The 18,453-nt window shown below is 39.5% G+C and overlaps 1 protein-coding gene across 24 annotated transcripts in view; it reads right to left on the reverse strand.

Annotated features, from left to right (window-relative positions):
- Positions 1-18,453, reverse strand: part of CFAP43 (cilia and flagella associated protein 43) — a 108,589-nt gene that overhangs the window by 51,167 nt on the left and 38,969 nt on the right. For 12 of the 24 annotated variants that reach the window (XR_012418193.1, XR_006689523.2, XR_010578087.1 and 9 more), the window contains exons 9-18: positions 17,456-17,572; positions 16,379-16,459; positions 13,360-13,508; positions 11,713-11,816; positions 8,074-8,214; positions 7,127-7,299; positions 5,824-5,973; positions 4,870-5,000; positions 2,539-2,686; positions 21-113 (exon numbers count right to left, since the gene is read on the reverse strand). Coding sequence is in view for 21 of the 24 variants with exons in the window: in XM_015456654.3 (XP_015312140.3) it covers positions 21-113; positions 2,539-2,686; positions 4,870-5,000; positions 5,824-5,973; positions 7,127-7,299; positions 8,074-8,214; positions 11,713-11,816; positions 13,360-13,508; positions 16,379-16,459; positions 17,456-17,572 (1,287 nt within the window). In the remaining 3 variants the exon portion in view is untranslated. Of the gene's footprint in view, positions 1-20; positions 114-2,538; positions 2,687-4,853; positions 5,001-5,823; positions 5,974-7,126; positions 7,300-8,073; positions 8,215-11,712; positions 11,817-13,359; positions 13,509-14,342; positions 14,412-16,378; positions 16,460-17,455; positions 17,573-18,453 lie in introns of those variants that run through there. The other 12 variants (XM_074002654.1, XM_045361478.2, XM_065521379.1 and 9 more) reach the window with 11 other exon arrangements.

Raw genomic sequence — 18,453 nt, forward strand, 5'->3', positions numbered from 1 at the left:
ACACCATGTTTCACAAATACCTCTTGGCTTTTTTGTTGTATCCAAGGAATTTCCTTCTTAACATCAGTTGGAACTAATTCATCCTGCGATGAGTCAATGCTTGCCTTCTGTTTCTGATACACGTTAGAAAAAGACAGACATGTCTTAAAGTTAAAATTCATCACGTTTTTCCCCTCCCACCCTACCATATGTAACTGCTTTGAATTCCTTTGCATTTGTTGCATTTTTGAAAATAATCTCAAACATTTTGTCCCCAAGATGTAACATTTTATTCATGTAAGTCCTATCAGTCTGCCGTTATATTAGCCACAGCTTCCACCGAGGAAGCAGAGGTGATCAGACCAGTCACACTGCCACTACTCTTTGCCTTCTTTGTTACTGTGACCCACATGTTTCTGCCCATCAAGGCCTATGCCACCATCTGTGCTTAGGATCTTTTTTCTTCTTTTTGAAGTCTTAGTGCTTAAAATCTTTTTTTCAATGCCATCTCCTTCTGTATCATCAATGTCTCCCTTTTACAGGATCTTCACCAACAGTATCCAAACATGCTCTACTATCTCCTGTCTTAGGAAAATTACTCTCACTTGACCATAAGATTCTTCTTCAGCCACCACCCTATTTCTATTTTTTTTTTTTTTTTTTTGAGACGGAGTCTCACTCTGTCGCCCAGGCTGGAGTGCAGTGGTATGATCTTGGCTCACTGCAAGCTCTGCCTCCTGGGTTCACACCATTCTCCTGCCTCAGCCTCCTGAGTAGCTGGGACTACAGGCATGTGCCACCGCAATTGGCTAACCTTTTGTATTTTTAGTAGAGACAGGGTTTCACCATGTTAGCCAGGATGGTCTTGATCTCCTGACCTCATGATACGCCCACCTCAGCCTCCCAAAGTGCTGGGATTACAGGTGTGTGCCAACCACTGCCCCCGCCAGCCCACCACCCTATTTCTGTGCTCCCCTTTGCAGCAAAATGTCTTGAAAGAGTTTGGGAAGCCACGCTCTCCTGGCTCTCCCGTAACCTCACTGGCTAACCCTCCTCAGGGTCCTCTGCATCCCTGAACTCTTCTCCTGGCTCACCAGAAGTTGCTCTGTCCTGGTCCTCTTCTGCTTCTTGCCATTCATGCTTCCATGATGTCCTTGCCTAGTGTCATGGCTTTAAATCCCATCAGCATGTCCTTGACTCAAATCAACATATCCAGTCCCGACCTCTCCCCAGAACCCAAGGTTCATCTATCCAACAGCTGAACTGGCATCTCCACTTGGGTGTCTAACAGGCTTCTTGAGCTTAGCATGGGTAAAACTGATTTTGAATTCCCTTCATAGCTGCCCCCTTCCCCCACAGTCTACCCTATCTCCATGAATGACACCATCTTCTACATAAATGTTCAAGTAAAACAATCTAGGAGTTCTTGGGCCCTTTCTTTTCCTCTCTCTCTATGTCCAATTCATCAGTGAGTTCTATCAGCCCTACCTCTGAAACCCACCTGGAATCCACCACTTCTCTCCTAGGCACAAGACTCCTCCACCTCCATCATTGCTACCTGAATCTCTGCCTTAGCCTCCTGAACAATGTCCCTGCTTCTTATCCTTCTCATCCCCTACAGGAAACATTCTCCTCACAGCATCAAATAATCATTTCAATAATGTCAATTATACCTTGTTAATCCTCTGTTCAGAACACCTGACTCAGTTCTCATTACATGTAAAATAAAATTCAAGCTCTTTACCTAGTTTACAAAGCCCTTCATTACCTGGTCTCCTCCTGCTTTGAAGACCTCACCTCCCACCACTTTCTCCCTTGCTCACTTCAACAGCACAGGTCTTTTTTAGGTCCTAACATACCACACGCCAAGCTCTTTCTTTCCCCCTTTGCCCTGAATACTCTTGCTACCCTCCCATTGTCTTTGCATGGTGGTGTTCTCTTTTAATTCAGATCTCAGCTTAAATGTCTTCTTGGAGAGGCTATCCAGTCCAATACTATCACATCAACCTATTTTTATTGACTGAGTAGAACTTGTTACTATCTCATTGTTTCCTCTGCATTTGCTTGTTTATCTGTCTCTCCCTGCCCATCCCCAACGCCCAATTAGTATGTAAACTCCACGGAAGCAGAAATTTTTCTATCTTGTTCACAGCTATATCCTCCACAGCCTAGCACTCTGTAGGCACTCTATAAATATTTGTTAATTGAATGAGTGAATGCTGTTCTTTAGCTAGACACTTTCTAAACAACATCTGTAATACGAAAGTATAGAGAGACCATTTTGACCAAGCACGAGTGTGGGTAGAAAATTTTTTTTCCAAGCAAGCCTGGATTTTGTACTATGGTTTAAATGAGATCTGAAATGTACCATGTGCAATTGCTTTGAGAAAGGCTAAATATTTTCTCTCAGACATAGCTTATTCTCTTTTTTAAAATCATGGGATACCTGGAAAAAGAGAAATATTACTAAATATCTGCTTAAAGAAACCACAAGCTGAAAACCTCTGATTTACAAACAAAGAAATGTAAGCAAGCAAGCTAGTCATATAGGAACTCAACTGTGTGTTCAGAATCGGATCCCAAATCTATGCAAACTTTTGGTGTTGTGCTTAAATAATCATTCTCCTCGCCCATGGTGCTGCTCAGGGAAATTAATAGTTTTTGGTAATAGTCCAGAATTTCACTGGCTAGAAGTCCTCCAAACCGCCTATATTAATAAAAAAGAAAACACAGAGGCTGCAAAAATCATAATTTAAAAAAATCACATTTAGCTGTATTATTTTCAGGTAACTAACTATTTCAGTTTATAGATAAGTAACCAAGGAAATATGTGGACAATTCTTCACAGTGCCTTGTGGAAACTTCTTCTTCAGTGCCTACTTCTTTTTTAGAATTTCTTTTTTAAAAATTTTTATTTTTTTAAAGAGAAAGGGTCTTGTTCTGTCACCTAGGCTGGAGTACGTTGATGTAATCACAGCTTACTGCAACCACGAACTCCTGGGCTCAAATGATCCTCCCACCTCAGCCTCCAGAGTAGCTGGGACCACAGGGGTACACCACCATGCATGGCTAAAGGACTCTGCTTCTTACAGGAGAACCTTTCATGGGCTCCAGGCCATGACAAGCTTCTTGACCTTTCTAGGGTGCCCTCTCCTCACACTGTCCTCATACCCTTACTTAACATGCCCTCTGTACCTGCCCTGGCCATTGCACAGAAGAGCCAGTGCACTGGCTGAGCTCTCAGAATACACCAGGCAGTGTGCGGCTTCACACACATAATCACATGTGGCCCTCATCACCCCACGCTGCATTGAGAGTGGTATTATTACCTCCACTTAATTCACCAGGGCACTGCAAACTTTGGACGCATCAGCATAACTGAGAGGGTTTAAAAACAGATTCCTGGGCCCCACCTGCAGACATTCTGACTCAGAAAGTCCAGATGGGATCCAAGAATATGCATTTCTAACAAGCTCACAGATGCTACAGATCCCCTACCTTGGGTAACATTGATATAGATGATTTAGAGCGGTTGTCATATGCCAGCGTCACCAAGTCATTAGTCCTAGACCATGGTTTCAAACCCAGCTTTGTTTTGAGTCAGAAGTTTGGGTGTTTACCAATGGATCAAAATGTCCTTCTTTTTGAGCTGCATAAATAAGGCTCCAGCACTTGTTTGTTGTTGCCTGAGATAGTATTTGTTTGCTGGTTATAAAGAATATGTTAGGACTTATATAGTGAGATAAAAGTTAATATTCTATTCAGAATCCCATGTATAAAATGGGCATGATGATGCAATCCTCAAATGAGTCTTTGTGATAAATGGCTAGCAAAATTGTTTTGATACAAAATCTCCACAACATTGAACATTTTCACAATGTTGCAGAGAAGGCCCATATTTCATTACTGCTTTGATCACAAGAGGTATCATGAAATATTATTTTTTCCAAAATGAAGTGCATGATTGAAACCACCTTTGCAAAGATCACGGCAGTGAAAGAAGTCTAGCATGGCTGACTCCATCTTGTTTCTAGTCTCACAGGCTGGATGTTCTTGTTCATTCCTCCTAACCATGGGAGGAATTTAGTTTATAGTTTAACTTGGAAGCAAGGATGGTAATAGTTCCTCCCTAAAACTGATCCCCTCCTTGTTTGGGGACTGAAACTGTCTTTGATATAATCTAAGCAAAATCTAATTAGGAAAGTATATGTATACATATACACGTGTAGGGGATAAACAGGAGTTTTTAAAGTTATCTGAGGGTCAGAATTGTCCACATTTCTTATGTTATGAGAGATAGGACTGATCACTCTCAGATATATATTAACCCTGTCTTTTTATTTTTATTTTTTGTATTTCGGTGCTCTGGTATCTGGGGCCTTGCTGACTTCTGGAGGCTAGCCAGTCTCTAAAGATAGTAAACAATTTGCTCTGGAGCACGCTTTTCAAATGCAAACCGATCAATCCAGAGACCATATCCCCAACCACTTCCTCTAGTGGGCTTTCACAATCAGGGCCACCATTTCCCCACCCTAATCACCCCAGGGCCAAGTATGAGACGACTACAGCCAGCCCCTATGCCTCAGAACCCACTGATACTAGTCAAACTAGCCAATCCTAAACCTGCCCAATCCTCCCTGTGAAAACCATACGAGAAGATCTCATCTACGTTTTCCTCCCTCTCTCAGCCTCCTGACCCACCCCAGGTCTGCCCCATGTGGTCCCCGAGCATGCAGTGTACTCTTCTCTTGGGATCTGTGAGTATAACAAACTTTATTTGCACTGGCAGTTGTCTCCCAGCATGTTGGCCTTGCTGTACTTAAATAAAAATAAAATCTCTATTTTAAAACACTATACTACATGGGGTTACTTACTGAATACTGTACATACTTCCATTTTAGGTAGACAAGGGTGCCATCATCTCTCCCATTCACCAGAATGTTTTGTCCATCCATTGAAATTCTCATTGACTGAATCCCATGACCCTGGTGAGAATGACTCCGACACCGAGCAAACGTTTCCTAAATAGTTAAGAAATAAAGCAGAAAAATTACAAACGCAATTCTACCACATGGCTTTTCTAATGGGGTTATATGCCCCTTTTTTGTGGAGAAATCATTTTCTATTTGCTAACAGCATTTTAATTGGTATGGAAGTAGCCAATTGGCAATACATAGCATTTAAAATCCCCAGTCCAAACCACATTCACCAATACTAATTTGTTCTTCCACTACCTTTGTGTAATATGGAAGGACTGGGATTATTATCACCAATTTATAATAGGAAATCAGACACAGAGAAGTGAATGAATTGCAGAAGTCTATAAAGCTAGGGAAGGGGCCTTCAGCAAGCAGAGATGGTGAGTTCCGATGGCTTCAAGAGTCAGGCAGGTTCTATTTATGTGTGAAGTAGCTGAGTGTAATGAGCGAGGGTGACAAGCATTGTGAAGAATGGAAGATAACATGCTCTGAAGGATGCTAACTAAGCCAGTTTGATTGGAACTCAAACAAAATGCCTCACCAATTTGGTATATAGGGCAACAATTTAAAACCTGAGATTTCTGAGTCATACTGGTTCTCAACCATGATGCCTTTTCTCATTTAGTTTTTTAAATAGGCAGTACGTTCAAATGGTTCAAAATTCAAAAATTATGAAGGAGTATTCTGTGAAATCTTCTTGTTCCCATGACCTAATACTTCCAATGGCAAGCAAGGTAATTAGTACCTTCAATATCTTTTCAGAGCTTTTATGCATATATAAGCAAATTTTTATATACATATAAAATGTTTCTCTATATGAGATTAATATATACACCCATAATATTTTTTTAAGAAAACAGCTTACCAAAGTATAAACGTCTCGGATACACAGAATTCCACATTTAGCTATTGTTATGAGCCACAATCCATGTGAAGACAGATAGAGCATTCCAGGTCCATACTGTCTGCTTTGTACTTTTTTGTATGGTTTAAGAATGTAGATACCCATATGTTCCTGCCAATCAAAGAAAATAACCACATTATAGAAAAGATCAGGTAAGCAGCACCTTTGGGTTTGCAGATGTACATGCCTGTTGTACATTGTCATTGTAAATAAACTGATATGCGATAAAGTGGGCACCTGCGTTTGCATCATGTTTCCCATTTTTGCAAATAAAAGTTTGTTTCTGCCAACTAAGTCAAGTCTTCTTTATTTGTTTACTTGCCATTAAAAATCCTAGCCTACACTGATAATCTTTACTTTTACTAATCATTTCATATATCTTCATGCTTAAGTCAATATTCCCCATATGTTTCATGCATTCCCACCTCCAAGCCTCTGCACATGTCCTTCCTTTTGTCTAGAATGCCCTTCTCTGCTCCATCCCCACCAGTCCTGCCCTGCCTCCCTATATGAGCGCTGCCCACCAAAATTGTATGCAATATCTCTCCATGTTTAAATCTGACTTATTTTTCAAAGTCCAGATCAAATATTACTTCCTTCATGAAACTTTTCTTGAATCTCTCTTGTCACTAATCATTTCTTCCTTCTCTGAATTTCTATGTCTAATCCTGGCTACTCTGGCAAAGAAGAGCTTTGACTGAAGAATTTAGAGGAAGGAAGGTAGACCTTATCAAAGTGGGTAGACAGACATCAAGGGAAACTGACAGGTCAACGGGCAGAAAGCAGGAGGGTACTGGGCCATTATGTGCAGCAGGAGGTGACACAATGCATGAGATGTCTGAAGACAGTGTAATGAAAAAAATGCCAGAAACGCAGTTTAATTATTTTTTGCAATTTTGGTTATGGCTTAGATACAAAGTTCCACTGCAAATCAAATCATCTACCTTGTAGCCCTTGGCTTATGTAGAATAGATTTCCTAATGCTAGGTTGTTTTTTAAGGCATTAAACTAATATTGTATCATCTGCATGTTTATCTGACAAAGATGATGTATGTGGCACAAGTATCAGGTTGCTCAAATATATTGTATGATGGATTAACAAATAACACTATATACCTAGCTCAAGGGAATTATATTAATATAATGAAGGCATTTGTTAATTGAACTATTCTGTTAACGTGGTCAAGAGGATCACATCTAATCAGTACAATGTGTCAATCTTGATTGCTAAGACAAATGAGAGCACACTTAAGTGTTGACATACTTCTTTAGGAAGAAGGTAGCTACAGATGTATGGCACTTGACTACAGAAGCCATATATTTGTTTACTTTGAAAGTCCAAGACTGCAGAGGACAGAGTGTGCTCCAACTCATACAGGTACTTATGAATGATTTCATCTTTCAGCCTTCCTCTTTCATCAGCAAAAATTGTGGAAACTATTAGATTTGGAAAAAGAAGAGAAATCACTTGCACCATATATTAGTTTTGGTTTTTTAAAATTATGAACAATTATGAAAAGCAGAATAAAATTTAAATGCTCAATTAATATTGCGGAAGCTAGTAGGTGACAAAAATGATTTAAAAACACTTGTCTCCCTAGAAATACTTTGAGTATTAAATGACTGATAGTGGGTAAAATATTTCTGTAATGCCTTGATGAAATTTTAATCAATTAACTTAGAGACATATTAAAAGAAACCCATGGTGGTACAGAGACTCTTATAAAAACATAAAAGTACTTTGAGGTTGTCAGCTCTCTTCTGCTCTATAATTATATATTTGCAAAACTGCCAACCAGATATATTTGTCATTAAAACAAGGAAAGAGTATCTATTTTCTCATACCTTTTTATCCAGAAAACTTTATAATTTTGTCAGTGAAGGGAACTACACTGTAATCTATCTGAATTTAACCATGTCTATTCAAAGCTACAAAACAAGAGACATCACAAAAATAACAAATCAATTTGATGTGTCCATTCATCCTATCTCTTTTCCTATGGTAATAAAGCAGACTCATGAGTCAGGAAGCCCAAAGGAAAAGTCCACACTTCAAACTGTTTAGCATGTTGGTTTTACTCTGTAAAGGCAGACAAAAGGTAGCCATTTTACCTCTTCACATGCCAAGAGAAAAATAAAACAAACCCAAAAAACAATAACAATGATGTATCTGGGCTGAGGAGCAGAATTGGTTGCTTGTGTTTTCTTTACCTTGTGGCAGTAATGTAGGCAGTGTGAACATCTCCAACCTGCTTCTCCCTGCTTCCGGAAGCGAGGAAAGCACCATCACTTCCACTATGTCTGTTTCTGAAAGAGACACTGTGGATATCTGTAAAATGTCTTTGGCCACTTCTGAAAGCAAACAGAAATCAACACCACAAGTGGTCATTGATAAGTTTAAAGAATCTTTTACCTTTCCAATTAAGATATCACCTGTGGACTTGCCTTCACTAAATCTTTAGAATCAAATTATTTGCTGGATATTTAAAGTGACCTTTAAACATAAGTTACAGGGACATTTTTGATGAATGGATGAGGGATTCTCCTGATTAGATGTCTAGACCAGCAGATTCAAACCAGCCCAGTCTGTCTGGGTTTCTTTCCCAGTCAGGGTGGCCCGAGAGTGTATCATCTCCAACCCCTATCCCTCCAAAGCAGCACCTGCATGCGCTGGTCCCCAGAAGTCCACTCCAGCCAGGTTACCTGCTCCTAAGATTGGTTAAACTCAGGCATCGGCCTTCTTTGCATCTGTGCCCAAGGACTGTGGGTGTGGTGGAAACATGTGACTTTATGAGCTTGCTCCACTAGAAAGCCAGCTGATCTAACCTCTGCAAGGTGTGCCAGGCCTGGAGCCCACCTTGGATTTGTTCCAGATTCACTCTTCCACTCTTCATGGGACTGTGCTGCAGGTGCCCACTTTCTCAGGCCCTTCCCCAGGCGGTCAGCCGATGACCTTCTGTCTTCCTTAACAAGGAAGACCAAGGACATCTACATAAATTCAACCTCAACTTTCTTATCCTGAGACTCACATTTTCCCCCTGTCTGTTTCCATTTTCTCCCTTCATTTCCCGACATTGTTGTAGGAACAAAATGTAATCCCTTCCTGTCTGTGATTTTGAGCCCATTCCTCCAATCTCCTATTAGACTGTACATTATCAATCACCTCTTAGCTTCTTGTGTCCCTTATGGTTCCTTTTATTCAGCCCTCATGACTTCCCTGTCTTCAAATAAGAACCTTACTCCAACTCTGCTGTCCCACAACAGTTACCATCTGATTCTCTTTTCTCTACCGCAAACTTCCTAAAATAGGTTTAGCACTTTCTGACTTAATTTTCTTACCTCTATTCCCTCCCTAACCTTCTTCATTCCAAAGAAGTAGATCTCTCAGGGATCACCTGCTGACTGGCAAATATATGAGAGCCTGTCCCAGCCCTCACCCTACCCATACTTCAGTGTCAGCCTGTATTTTCATCCACCTTCCTTCTTTAGGCTGTTTCTGGAGAGGATGACTCCCAGTTCTCTTATTACTCTGGCCCAGCCTCAGTTTTCTTCACTGCCTCATCTTCCTCTGTCCACAGCTTCCATATAAAATGTGGACCAGGGTTCTATTCCCAGTTTCTTCCATCCCACCCTCTGGCCAAACAGATACATTAAAAAATGGGGCCAGGAACAGTGGCTTATGTCTGTAATCCCAACACCTTGGGAGGCTGAGGTGGGAGGATCGCTTGACTCCAGGAGATCAAGACCAGCGTGAGCAACACAGGGAGACATTTTCTCTACTAAAAAAGAAAAAAAGAAAAAAAAAGTAAACAAAAACAAAACAGAAAACAAGCCAGGCTTTGGGGCACAAGCCTGTAGTCCCAGCTACTCAGGAGGCTGAAGCAGCAGGATTGCCTGAGCCTAGGAGTTCAAGGCTATAGTGAGCTATGATTGCACCACTGAACTCCAGCCTGGGTGACAGAGTAAGACTCTAGAAAATAAAATAAAATAAATGAAACGGAATATTTAGGCAGGATATACATCCACTCTGAGGTCAGCCACAGGCCCTACCACACTCAGTGCCATCTAATTTGCATATTTAGTTACCTCTTTTGCCCCGTTAAGCATCTAGGTTTACTTCTACTCTTTTGAGCTATGTCATCAGCTTCCATGATTTCAAGATCAGAATTCTATCATTAAGCTTTGAACTACATATCCTGATTTCCAAACTTATGCTAAATATGCCCAAATGAAGAGTTTGTTGGCTTCAAACCTGTGGAACTCATCAGCTCAACCTATTCCTCAACTTCTAAAACTTTGTTCTTCAACTAATGACATCGCAAACTTCCAGTACTCAGGCTAGAAATTCTGGGGTCATCGCTGATCCCTTCCTTTCGCATCGAATACCAAGTCCTACCCATTCCATCACTCATGGTTGTGCCCTCTTTTCTCTTTCCATAACTGCAGCATGAGTTTGTGTATTGTGGATAAGAGCACACGCCCTGAAACTGGACTTTCTTAATTTGGCTCTGCCACTAACTAGATGTGTGGCCTTGAACAAGTACGTAGCCTTGCTGTGCCTCAATTGCCTCATCTGAAGGGATAACAGTAGTATCAATTTCATGAAAGTTGTCTAAGAATTCAATGGGTGGAGACATGCAGAGGGCTTAGAATACTGGCTACCACATAGTCAGGCATTCCTCAATAAGTGTTGGCTGTTGTTATGATTATGACTATTATCATCTCTTGTCTTGGCTAATATTATAGCTTCCAATCTCATCTTTTTAATTTCTTTCTTTTGCCTTTCTACTCCATCCTTCACACTGGTATCAGAGTCAGTCTCTAAAAACCAAGTCAAATCATGCCAGCTCCATCTTGAAACCATTGACGATGGCTCATTAACCACAGAACAATTCCAGACTCTTTGGAATGATATTCAGTGTCCTTCCTCTTTCAGACTTCATTGCCATAGTCATCTTCTAGTGAACTCTTCCATTTACCTGTTATACCAGACTTTTTTTTTTTTTCCATTCCAAGTACCTTTGTTTGGGTTATGTTTTGAGCAGGAATACTAATATGTCCTATCCCACACCTATGAAAATCCTTTAAACCCACTACTCTAAGCCCTTGGAAAACTCTCCTCCAATCCTCCACATCCCCTGACCAGTGCCCACCTTCACCTCCACTCCTCTCCTCACACCTGGCAGAATGAATTGCTGCTGTATCTGAGTCTACGCACCATTCTGCATTTTCCTCCTCTATTAAATTGTCTCCTTAATATTTTCATCCCCCTACAAGGCCTAGGTTTGGCATTTTGTACCTAGTAGGCACTCACTAATTTTTATAAGTCAATGATAAACAAATTAAAAAAATTAGGGGTGAGACTTGGCAAAGTGTGAGGAGCAAAAAAAAAAAAAAAAAAATTTAAGGAGAATTAAAAAAAAATTGTGTGTGTGGGGGAAACACACATACAATTGGCATGTAAAGCCAGAGAGAAAACAAAGAGAAAATTCTTTATTAGAGATAAAATATTAAAAAATATTTTTGAGAGAAATCAACCCAACTTCTCTGTATGTTAATATTAGAAATGTTTAGCCATTTCATTAATTTATTCAATAATTGATTCAAGAAAATTTGTTTAGCATCAACTATGTACCAAGCAGATAACTCTAATATTTCAAATACATCAAAACATAATGTGAGAATTCTCCTAAGTAACTTTAGTTATTTAAAAGTTACTCTTTCAGAAAATATGCCATAAATAATTGTTTCAATATAACTCCATTTTCATAACCTTAAATTCTTTGAAATAAAGAATTTTAAATGTTTTAAATTAATATATTTTAAATTAATCAGCATTCTATGTTGTACCTGTGAATCCAATAATCCGAAATGACCTTGAGGAGCTGGCACAGATAATAAAGACTCTTCCTTCTGATGTTCCAACTAACAGAAATATTCCTCGCTGATCATAACTAGAAAAGAAGAAATCTGATGATCAAATCCCAATTGTTTCACCAGCTAGATGGTGAACAAGTTTATTGAACGGCCACAGAGATATGTTCAAAGCCAGTCATTTTTACGGTTTGCGATTTTTAATATTCTCTGACCTTATAAAAGTGGAGTGATTACACGTAGATATAATCATTGTACTTTAGGCCAATGCTATTTCCAAATTGCAACTTTAATAAATACAGTCAAGAAGATTCAGTAAAGATGGGCAGTTGGTTCATCATAAGTGAATGAAACATGTTGGTAGAGCTTTCTTGATGTTTCAAGTGCAAATAAGCAATTCTCAAATTAGCGGTGGGTGTGACATTTCATTACCCTGTGACTGGTACCTGGCAGTGGGAGGAAGAATGTAGTGAAACATGTCTACAACTTTATCAAATTAGAAAAAGTGGGAAGACGCAAATTAGAATAAGATGATCTGAGAAAGGAAAGGCACAAAAAATGACGGTGCAGAAGGGCAGGGGGTAAGGAGGTTATCCCTCCTTCCCCACTGAGCTAGGGTGGTGGAGCTGGGCAGTCCACAGTGGCAGGACCAGCTCCCAAGTGCGCGAGCTGTGTAATGTGTAATCTTGGGCAATGCTTCTCTTCACCTCTCTCACCCTGAATTCCCTAATTTGTCTAATAGGGATAAGAATAACATCTCTCTGACTGGTGTTTTGAGGATCACATTCTACAAGCTACAGTGATCTCAAGCTGTAAAGCAGAATACAAATGTCTGTTCTTATTAATACCTAATAATATAATAAATTAAAAACAGTAATAATGATAGCAACTACAAGTCCAAATCTAATGTCTCTATATTGTCATCTTAAAAGTATTGTTTCGAAAGTTTTGAAATACTCTAAATGTTCATTAATATACTGTTTTTAAAAAATGATAGTATATTCATATAATGGAATACTATGTGGCTATAAAAATAATAAGGCTGGTCTTTATGTGTGGATATAAAACATTTTCCAAGATATACCATTAAGTGGAAAAAGAAATGAGGCATTGTACATAGTTTTCTCATTTTAAGAGCAAAGGCAGTGACTCTGGAGCCCAACGACCTGGGTTCAAATCCCAACATTTGCCATTCACTAGCTGTGTACTATTGAGCAAGTTATTTAAAATCTTCATGCCTCATCTTCCTCACCTGTCAAATAGAGAAAATAAGAGTGTTTACCTCATGGAGTTAATACAGCAGAAGTGCCTGGCACACTATACATACTTGATGGCCATCGATACAAATAAAAAGAAGTGCTTATTATGTTTTGCTTGTTCATGGATAAAACATCTCAGGAGACATGAGAAGTTGGTACCAGGCTGCCTGCAAGGACAGACCTGGGTATGGGGGGTACTTTACTTCACAGCCCTCTGTACCTTTTGAGTGTTGACCTGAGTGAATATATTAACATTCAAAACAAATGAAACATGTAAAACTTAAAATTAAAAGAAGGGATGGCTTCACTAGAATTTTCAACAGACGGTGACACAGAGCCGCTCCTGGAAGCAGAAGGGACTTACGTGACATGCTGCACAGACGATTCCGAGAGAAAGGCTTTGTCCACGACCTGAGGGGATTCCTTATCATATACGCTGATGAAGTAGACAGAACCACCCTCTGTGCCCACGGCTGCAGAGAGGGAGGATGGACAGCAAGCCAGAACCGTCGCCTGTTTAAAATAAACCCCAGATGCGTATCTCCATTGTGCCTGCTCTCCTGCATGTAAGAATGCTATTATACAATGTATTTGAAAAGCCTACAGGATGAGAAGAGTGGCAAGTGTTGTGTGGTGGGTTCTTTCAAATTATAGCCTCAATGTTCCTGAGCTGATCAACTGCATAAGACGGCACAGGAATCTGTACATCTTATTCTTTTATCCTAAAATTAGAGTAATAAAAATTATAGAGAGATTTCTTGAAATTTAAATCATGGCTTCGTTTTTATCTCTAAATGATGATGAAATGATTATGCCAACAATCTATCTAAGTGATTGTGAAACACTTAGACCAGTAATAGTGAAAAATAAAACAAAAAAAGGTAAAAGAAATTCTTAGCATCTTGTAAACATTTAAAAATACTTATTTATTAGCGATGGAGTCTTGCTCTGTCTTGAACTACTGGAGTGATCCTCCTGTGTCAGCCTGCCTAGTCGCTGGGATTACAAGATCAAACCACCACACCTGGCTTTTAAAACATTTTTATAGATCCTGAGATGCTGGTATGACTAAGGAAGACTTAAGAAAATAACTATATCACTGGAAGATGTATTCAGTCACCAAAGAAATGCATGACAGATTCCCACTTATCTCACAGTGATTTATACAGAATATGATGTCTAAGAGAATAAATTGACTTTCATAATACTATAGAAATTAGTATTCTTTCTCTATAAATACTTTGTAGATTGTTTTGAATAAAATCATGGAACTTAGGGCTGAAAAAGAACGTTAAGAGATCATTTTGCAAAATAGAAAACGCAGGCCAAGGAAGTCCAGCAGCTTACCCAAGGATCCCATATGTGGCGACAAACTTCAGAAGAAGCACCCAGGTGTCCTGCCTCATTAGAATGCACACAGTCTCCCAACTGAGTGGGCTTTTTGTAAAATTGAAAACCTTTATGGGAAGTGTGTGTGTGTGTGTGTGTGTGTGTGTGTGTGTTCCCAAAATAAAAATAATCAGCTGAAATTCTCCTTCATTCCAGGGCAATGGTGTGCTAGTCTGAAAATGTACAGTAAGGTCCAGAGGAGTCTTATGTACCCTTGCAGGTACCATCAGGAGACGCTGCTAGTGTCCAGGTATCTTGACACTGTGGTGCTGGACTGGGATCCCCCAGGACCACTGCCTGAAGGAAGGCAACACAGTCCCGGACACAGGCAGAGAGACCTGGCATCAGCATTACTGTATCTGTATCAATTCTCTGTAGGGTAATGGCACCTGTATCCCTCGTTGCCCAAGAGGAACAAGGTATATCCTGATTATATGGGCCCCTGGGTGGTTGTTAAATGTTTGTATGCCTCTAATGTGTGAAAGGACATGTCATTAAATGCACTTGTAAGATCTCTCCTAGTTTACTATTTCTAATAGAAATGAATACATATAACCTTTTGTCACAGAGATTATGGAGTCTTTTCATATTTCAAGTTTTCTCAGTAAGAAATTTTATCTTTACTTTTGTGGGAGAGTTTTATTTATCACACTGAATTATCTATCTTTTGCATCTTATGTAAAATATGATGCTTAGTCTTCTATAATTGAGATTTTAGTTTTATAAAAGGGAAGGATTGAAACTCCCTACCTAATACCAAGATCCATTTCTCAACTAGAACTGTGTAATGCAGCAAATAATACTACTTTTTTTTAAAAGACAGCATTACCATTGTTTCTTGGTCCTTTTGAAATGTTATTTTATGCAAAATGCACTGTGAACATGGCAGAAATAATGGTATCACATTGTGGTAGGTGTTGCAGGCAGTGTGGTTTGCAATTCAGCATCCATATGTCCTCCTTCTGGAAAATCTCTTGAATATTCACTGAGAAACTATCCTTCCCCTATTTTCAGGGACAAGTGGAATGAATCTAACTCCCATTTCCAGGGCTGAGTTGGTGCATTAATTAGGCACTTAATTGCATTTCTCATCCCCTGTGCATATGATTAGTTCACAGATGTTATTAAGACATTAGAAGACATTTACTGAACCTTCTGGAAAGAAGAAGCATCTTTGTTCTTGCTCCCCCTACAGTAGGAATTTTTCTTCCCTCTCTGACAGTATGATGTGAGGTTGGCACCTGTGGTATCTGGGTGCACCTCAGTGAGGCCTAAGAGGAAACTAAAGGCATAGTGTGGAGACAGAAAGACAAGGTCCTTAGTATATCATTTAAACTGATGGACTGAGGCACATATGAGGCCAGACAAGTTCTGTACTTTATAGTTGATTGTGCCAATAACACTCACTTTTTAATTTTTGGCTTAAGCTGGTTAGAGTGGCAACTTTCTTTCATTTCTAATTGATTCCCATTAAATGGGACCATTTAACCAGTTATGGCCAAAGGGATATTTCATTTCTGAGAAAAAGCACTTACTTGCTGATTCAGGAGCACCCCCTCTCCCTCCAAAAGACCTTTCAGCACTCTCTTCCTCTCCTGCACACAGCACAGAGTAAGTATTCTTTGATGGAGCCCCCATCAGCCTGGCTCCCTGAGAGACTGTGCAAGAGGGACCCCTGCCAATCCACAGTGAACTTACGACATGAGTAAGATATAAACTACTGGGGTTTCAAAAACAACTGCCGCCATAGAAAACCTACTGCTTTCTATAACCAATATGGTTCTATCTTGTTTTCTATAACCAATGCTATGGTTCCACTCTTGGGGCTGTGGCATATACTTTACACACAGGGATTACTCTAAACCTAGAAGGCAAAAATGCAGTGAGGCTTCTGTAACAAGTATTTCTACAGACTATTGATGTGTGAATATGAAAAGGTAGATTGGATTAGAATTCAATATATTTTTAAAACTCCATTTATCAAGTATACTTACTGGGGTATTCAGATAAATCTTGCTTACACAAGAACAATCCTCCAGCCACCAAACACAAATTTCCCCTGAATGTGTAAGTGTCTGTAACAAAAAGAAAAACAAAAACTCTACATGGAAAATAAGACTTTCCTATGGAAGCATGTTCTGCCTCCCTTTCCAGTGTGTCGATGATTTAGTATAAAATTTCATTTTATTTATGTGGATTATAAATACTTATTTTTATCATTTCAATGCCAATGCTTCATTTCTGAACAAATATTAACTATTATCTTTAATGCAATTTAAGAAATACATAACTAATTAGTATTAGAAAAGTAAAACAAAGATTTTTCATGTAACATATTAAAGATAAAAGTTGCTTATAAAAATCAGTAAAACTATTGCCTAATGAACAAATGTAGAAATAGGAAGCTATACATTGTTCTTTTTTAAATTACTAGAATTTATTTTTTTAGAGCAGTTTTAGGATTACAGAAAAACTGAGCAGAAAGCACAGAGAGTTCTCCTTCCCCTTCCCCTCCACACACCTACTACCCTACTATTAACATCTTGCATTAGTGTGGTACATTTGTTACAACTGATGAGCCAATACTGACATATTATTATTGACTCCTTAGACTGAATTAATGTATTGCACATGGCAACTATTTCATTTTCAACCTCAAGTGGTGCTGGTGCATTACACAGAAAAAAGATGCTAAATAAATACTAACAGTTTACTGAGTGCTGACGACTCATTAGCAATGAACGTGTTTTAAAATGTGTTAAAGCCTGGCTTGCAGAGCTTGGGTGGTGAAAACCAAAAGATGGCTCCTAAGATCTAAATTGTGTTGGCTGTTTTCAGAAGATGATATTATGAAGTCACAATATGAGGGTATCATTCTAACTGGGGGGTAGATTTGAGGATGGAAGTGTCTAGCATCTCCACCACAGCCTTCAAGGACAGCCTCTGCCTCCTATTCACATTGCTTTGCCCATGAACTTTCAAAGTTACCCAATAACATATAAATAGGGATTTAAATCTCACAACATCATCATATCTTTAGTCCTACTGTGACACAGTAAAATATTCTTTACCATGAAGTGTTGGGTTCCAGGTGTGATAAAGTCAACTGCCTGAAATTTCCCATCACAAGCATCTAGGACTTTATTTAAGGTTGGCTCCTCACCAAAAGTGTAGATATAAACAGATCCCTGATAAATATACAAAAGGAAAGAAACATATTGTAATTGTTGTGTATATAGTTCAACAAATATTTATTAAATGCCTACTGTAACCAAGGCACTGTGTGGAAACAGATGATGGGAAATCACAGATCAACTCAGTAAGACCTTGACCCTGAAGGCCTTAAAATCTAGACACTTGATTTGTTTGTTTGTTTATTGATTGATTTGTTGATTCATTCATTCATTCACTTATTTATCATTTTATTTTAATTAATTAATTTTTCGAGACAAAGTCTTGCTATTGTTGCCCAGGTTGGAGTGCAATGGCACAATCTCAGCTCACTGCAACTCCCACCTCCCAGGTTTAAGCGATTCTCCTGCCTCAGCCTCCTGAGTAGCTGGGATTACAGGCATGCACCACCATGCCCGCCTAATTTTGTATGCTTACTAGAGACAGGGTTTCAACATGTTGGTTAGGCTGGTTTCAAACTCCTGACCTCAGGTGATCCGCACGCCTCGGCCTCCCAAAGTGCTGGGATGATAGGCGCAAGCCACCATGCCTGGCCTCATCATTTTAAATAACCATAAGACTTTCTTCTTCAATTTCAGACATTCGTGTTTGTTTTGGTTTGTTTTGTTGTTATTGTTTTTGTTTTGTGACTGAGTCTCCCTCTGTTGCCCAGCCTGGAGTGCAATGGCGGGATCTTGGCTCACTGCAACCAACCTCTGCCTCCTGGGTTCAAGAGATTCTCTTGCCTCAGCCTCCTGAGTAGCTGGGATTCCAGGTACCTGCCACCACACTTGGCTAATTTTTGTATTTTTACTAAAGACAGGGTTTCACCATGTTGGCCAGGCCGGTCTCAAACTCCTGACCTCAAGTAATCCACCCTCCTCGACCTCCCAAAGTG

This window comes from Macaca fascicularis, chromosome 9 (genome assembly GCF_037993035.2).
Source record: "Macaca fascicularis isolate 582-1 chromosome 9, T2T-MFA8v1.1".
Lineage (NCBI taxonomy): Eukaryota > Metazoa > Chordata > Mammalia > Primates > Cercopithecidae > Macaca > Macaca fascicularis.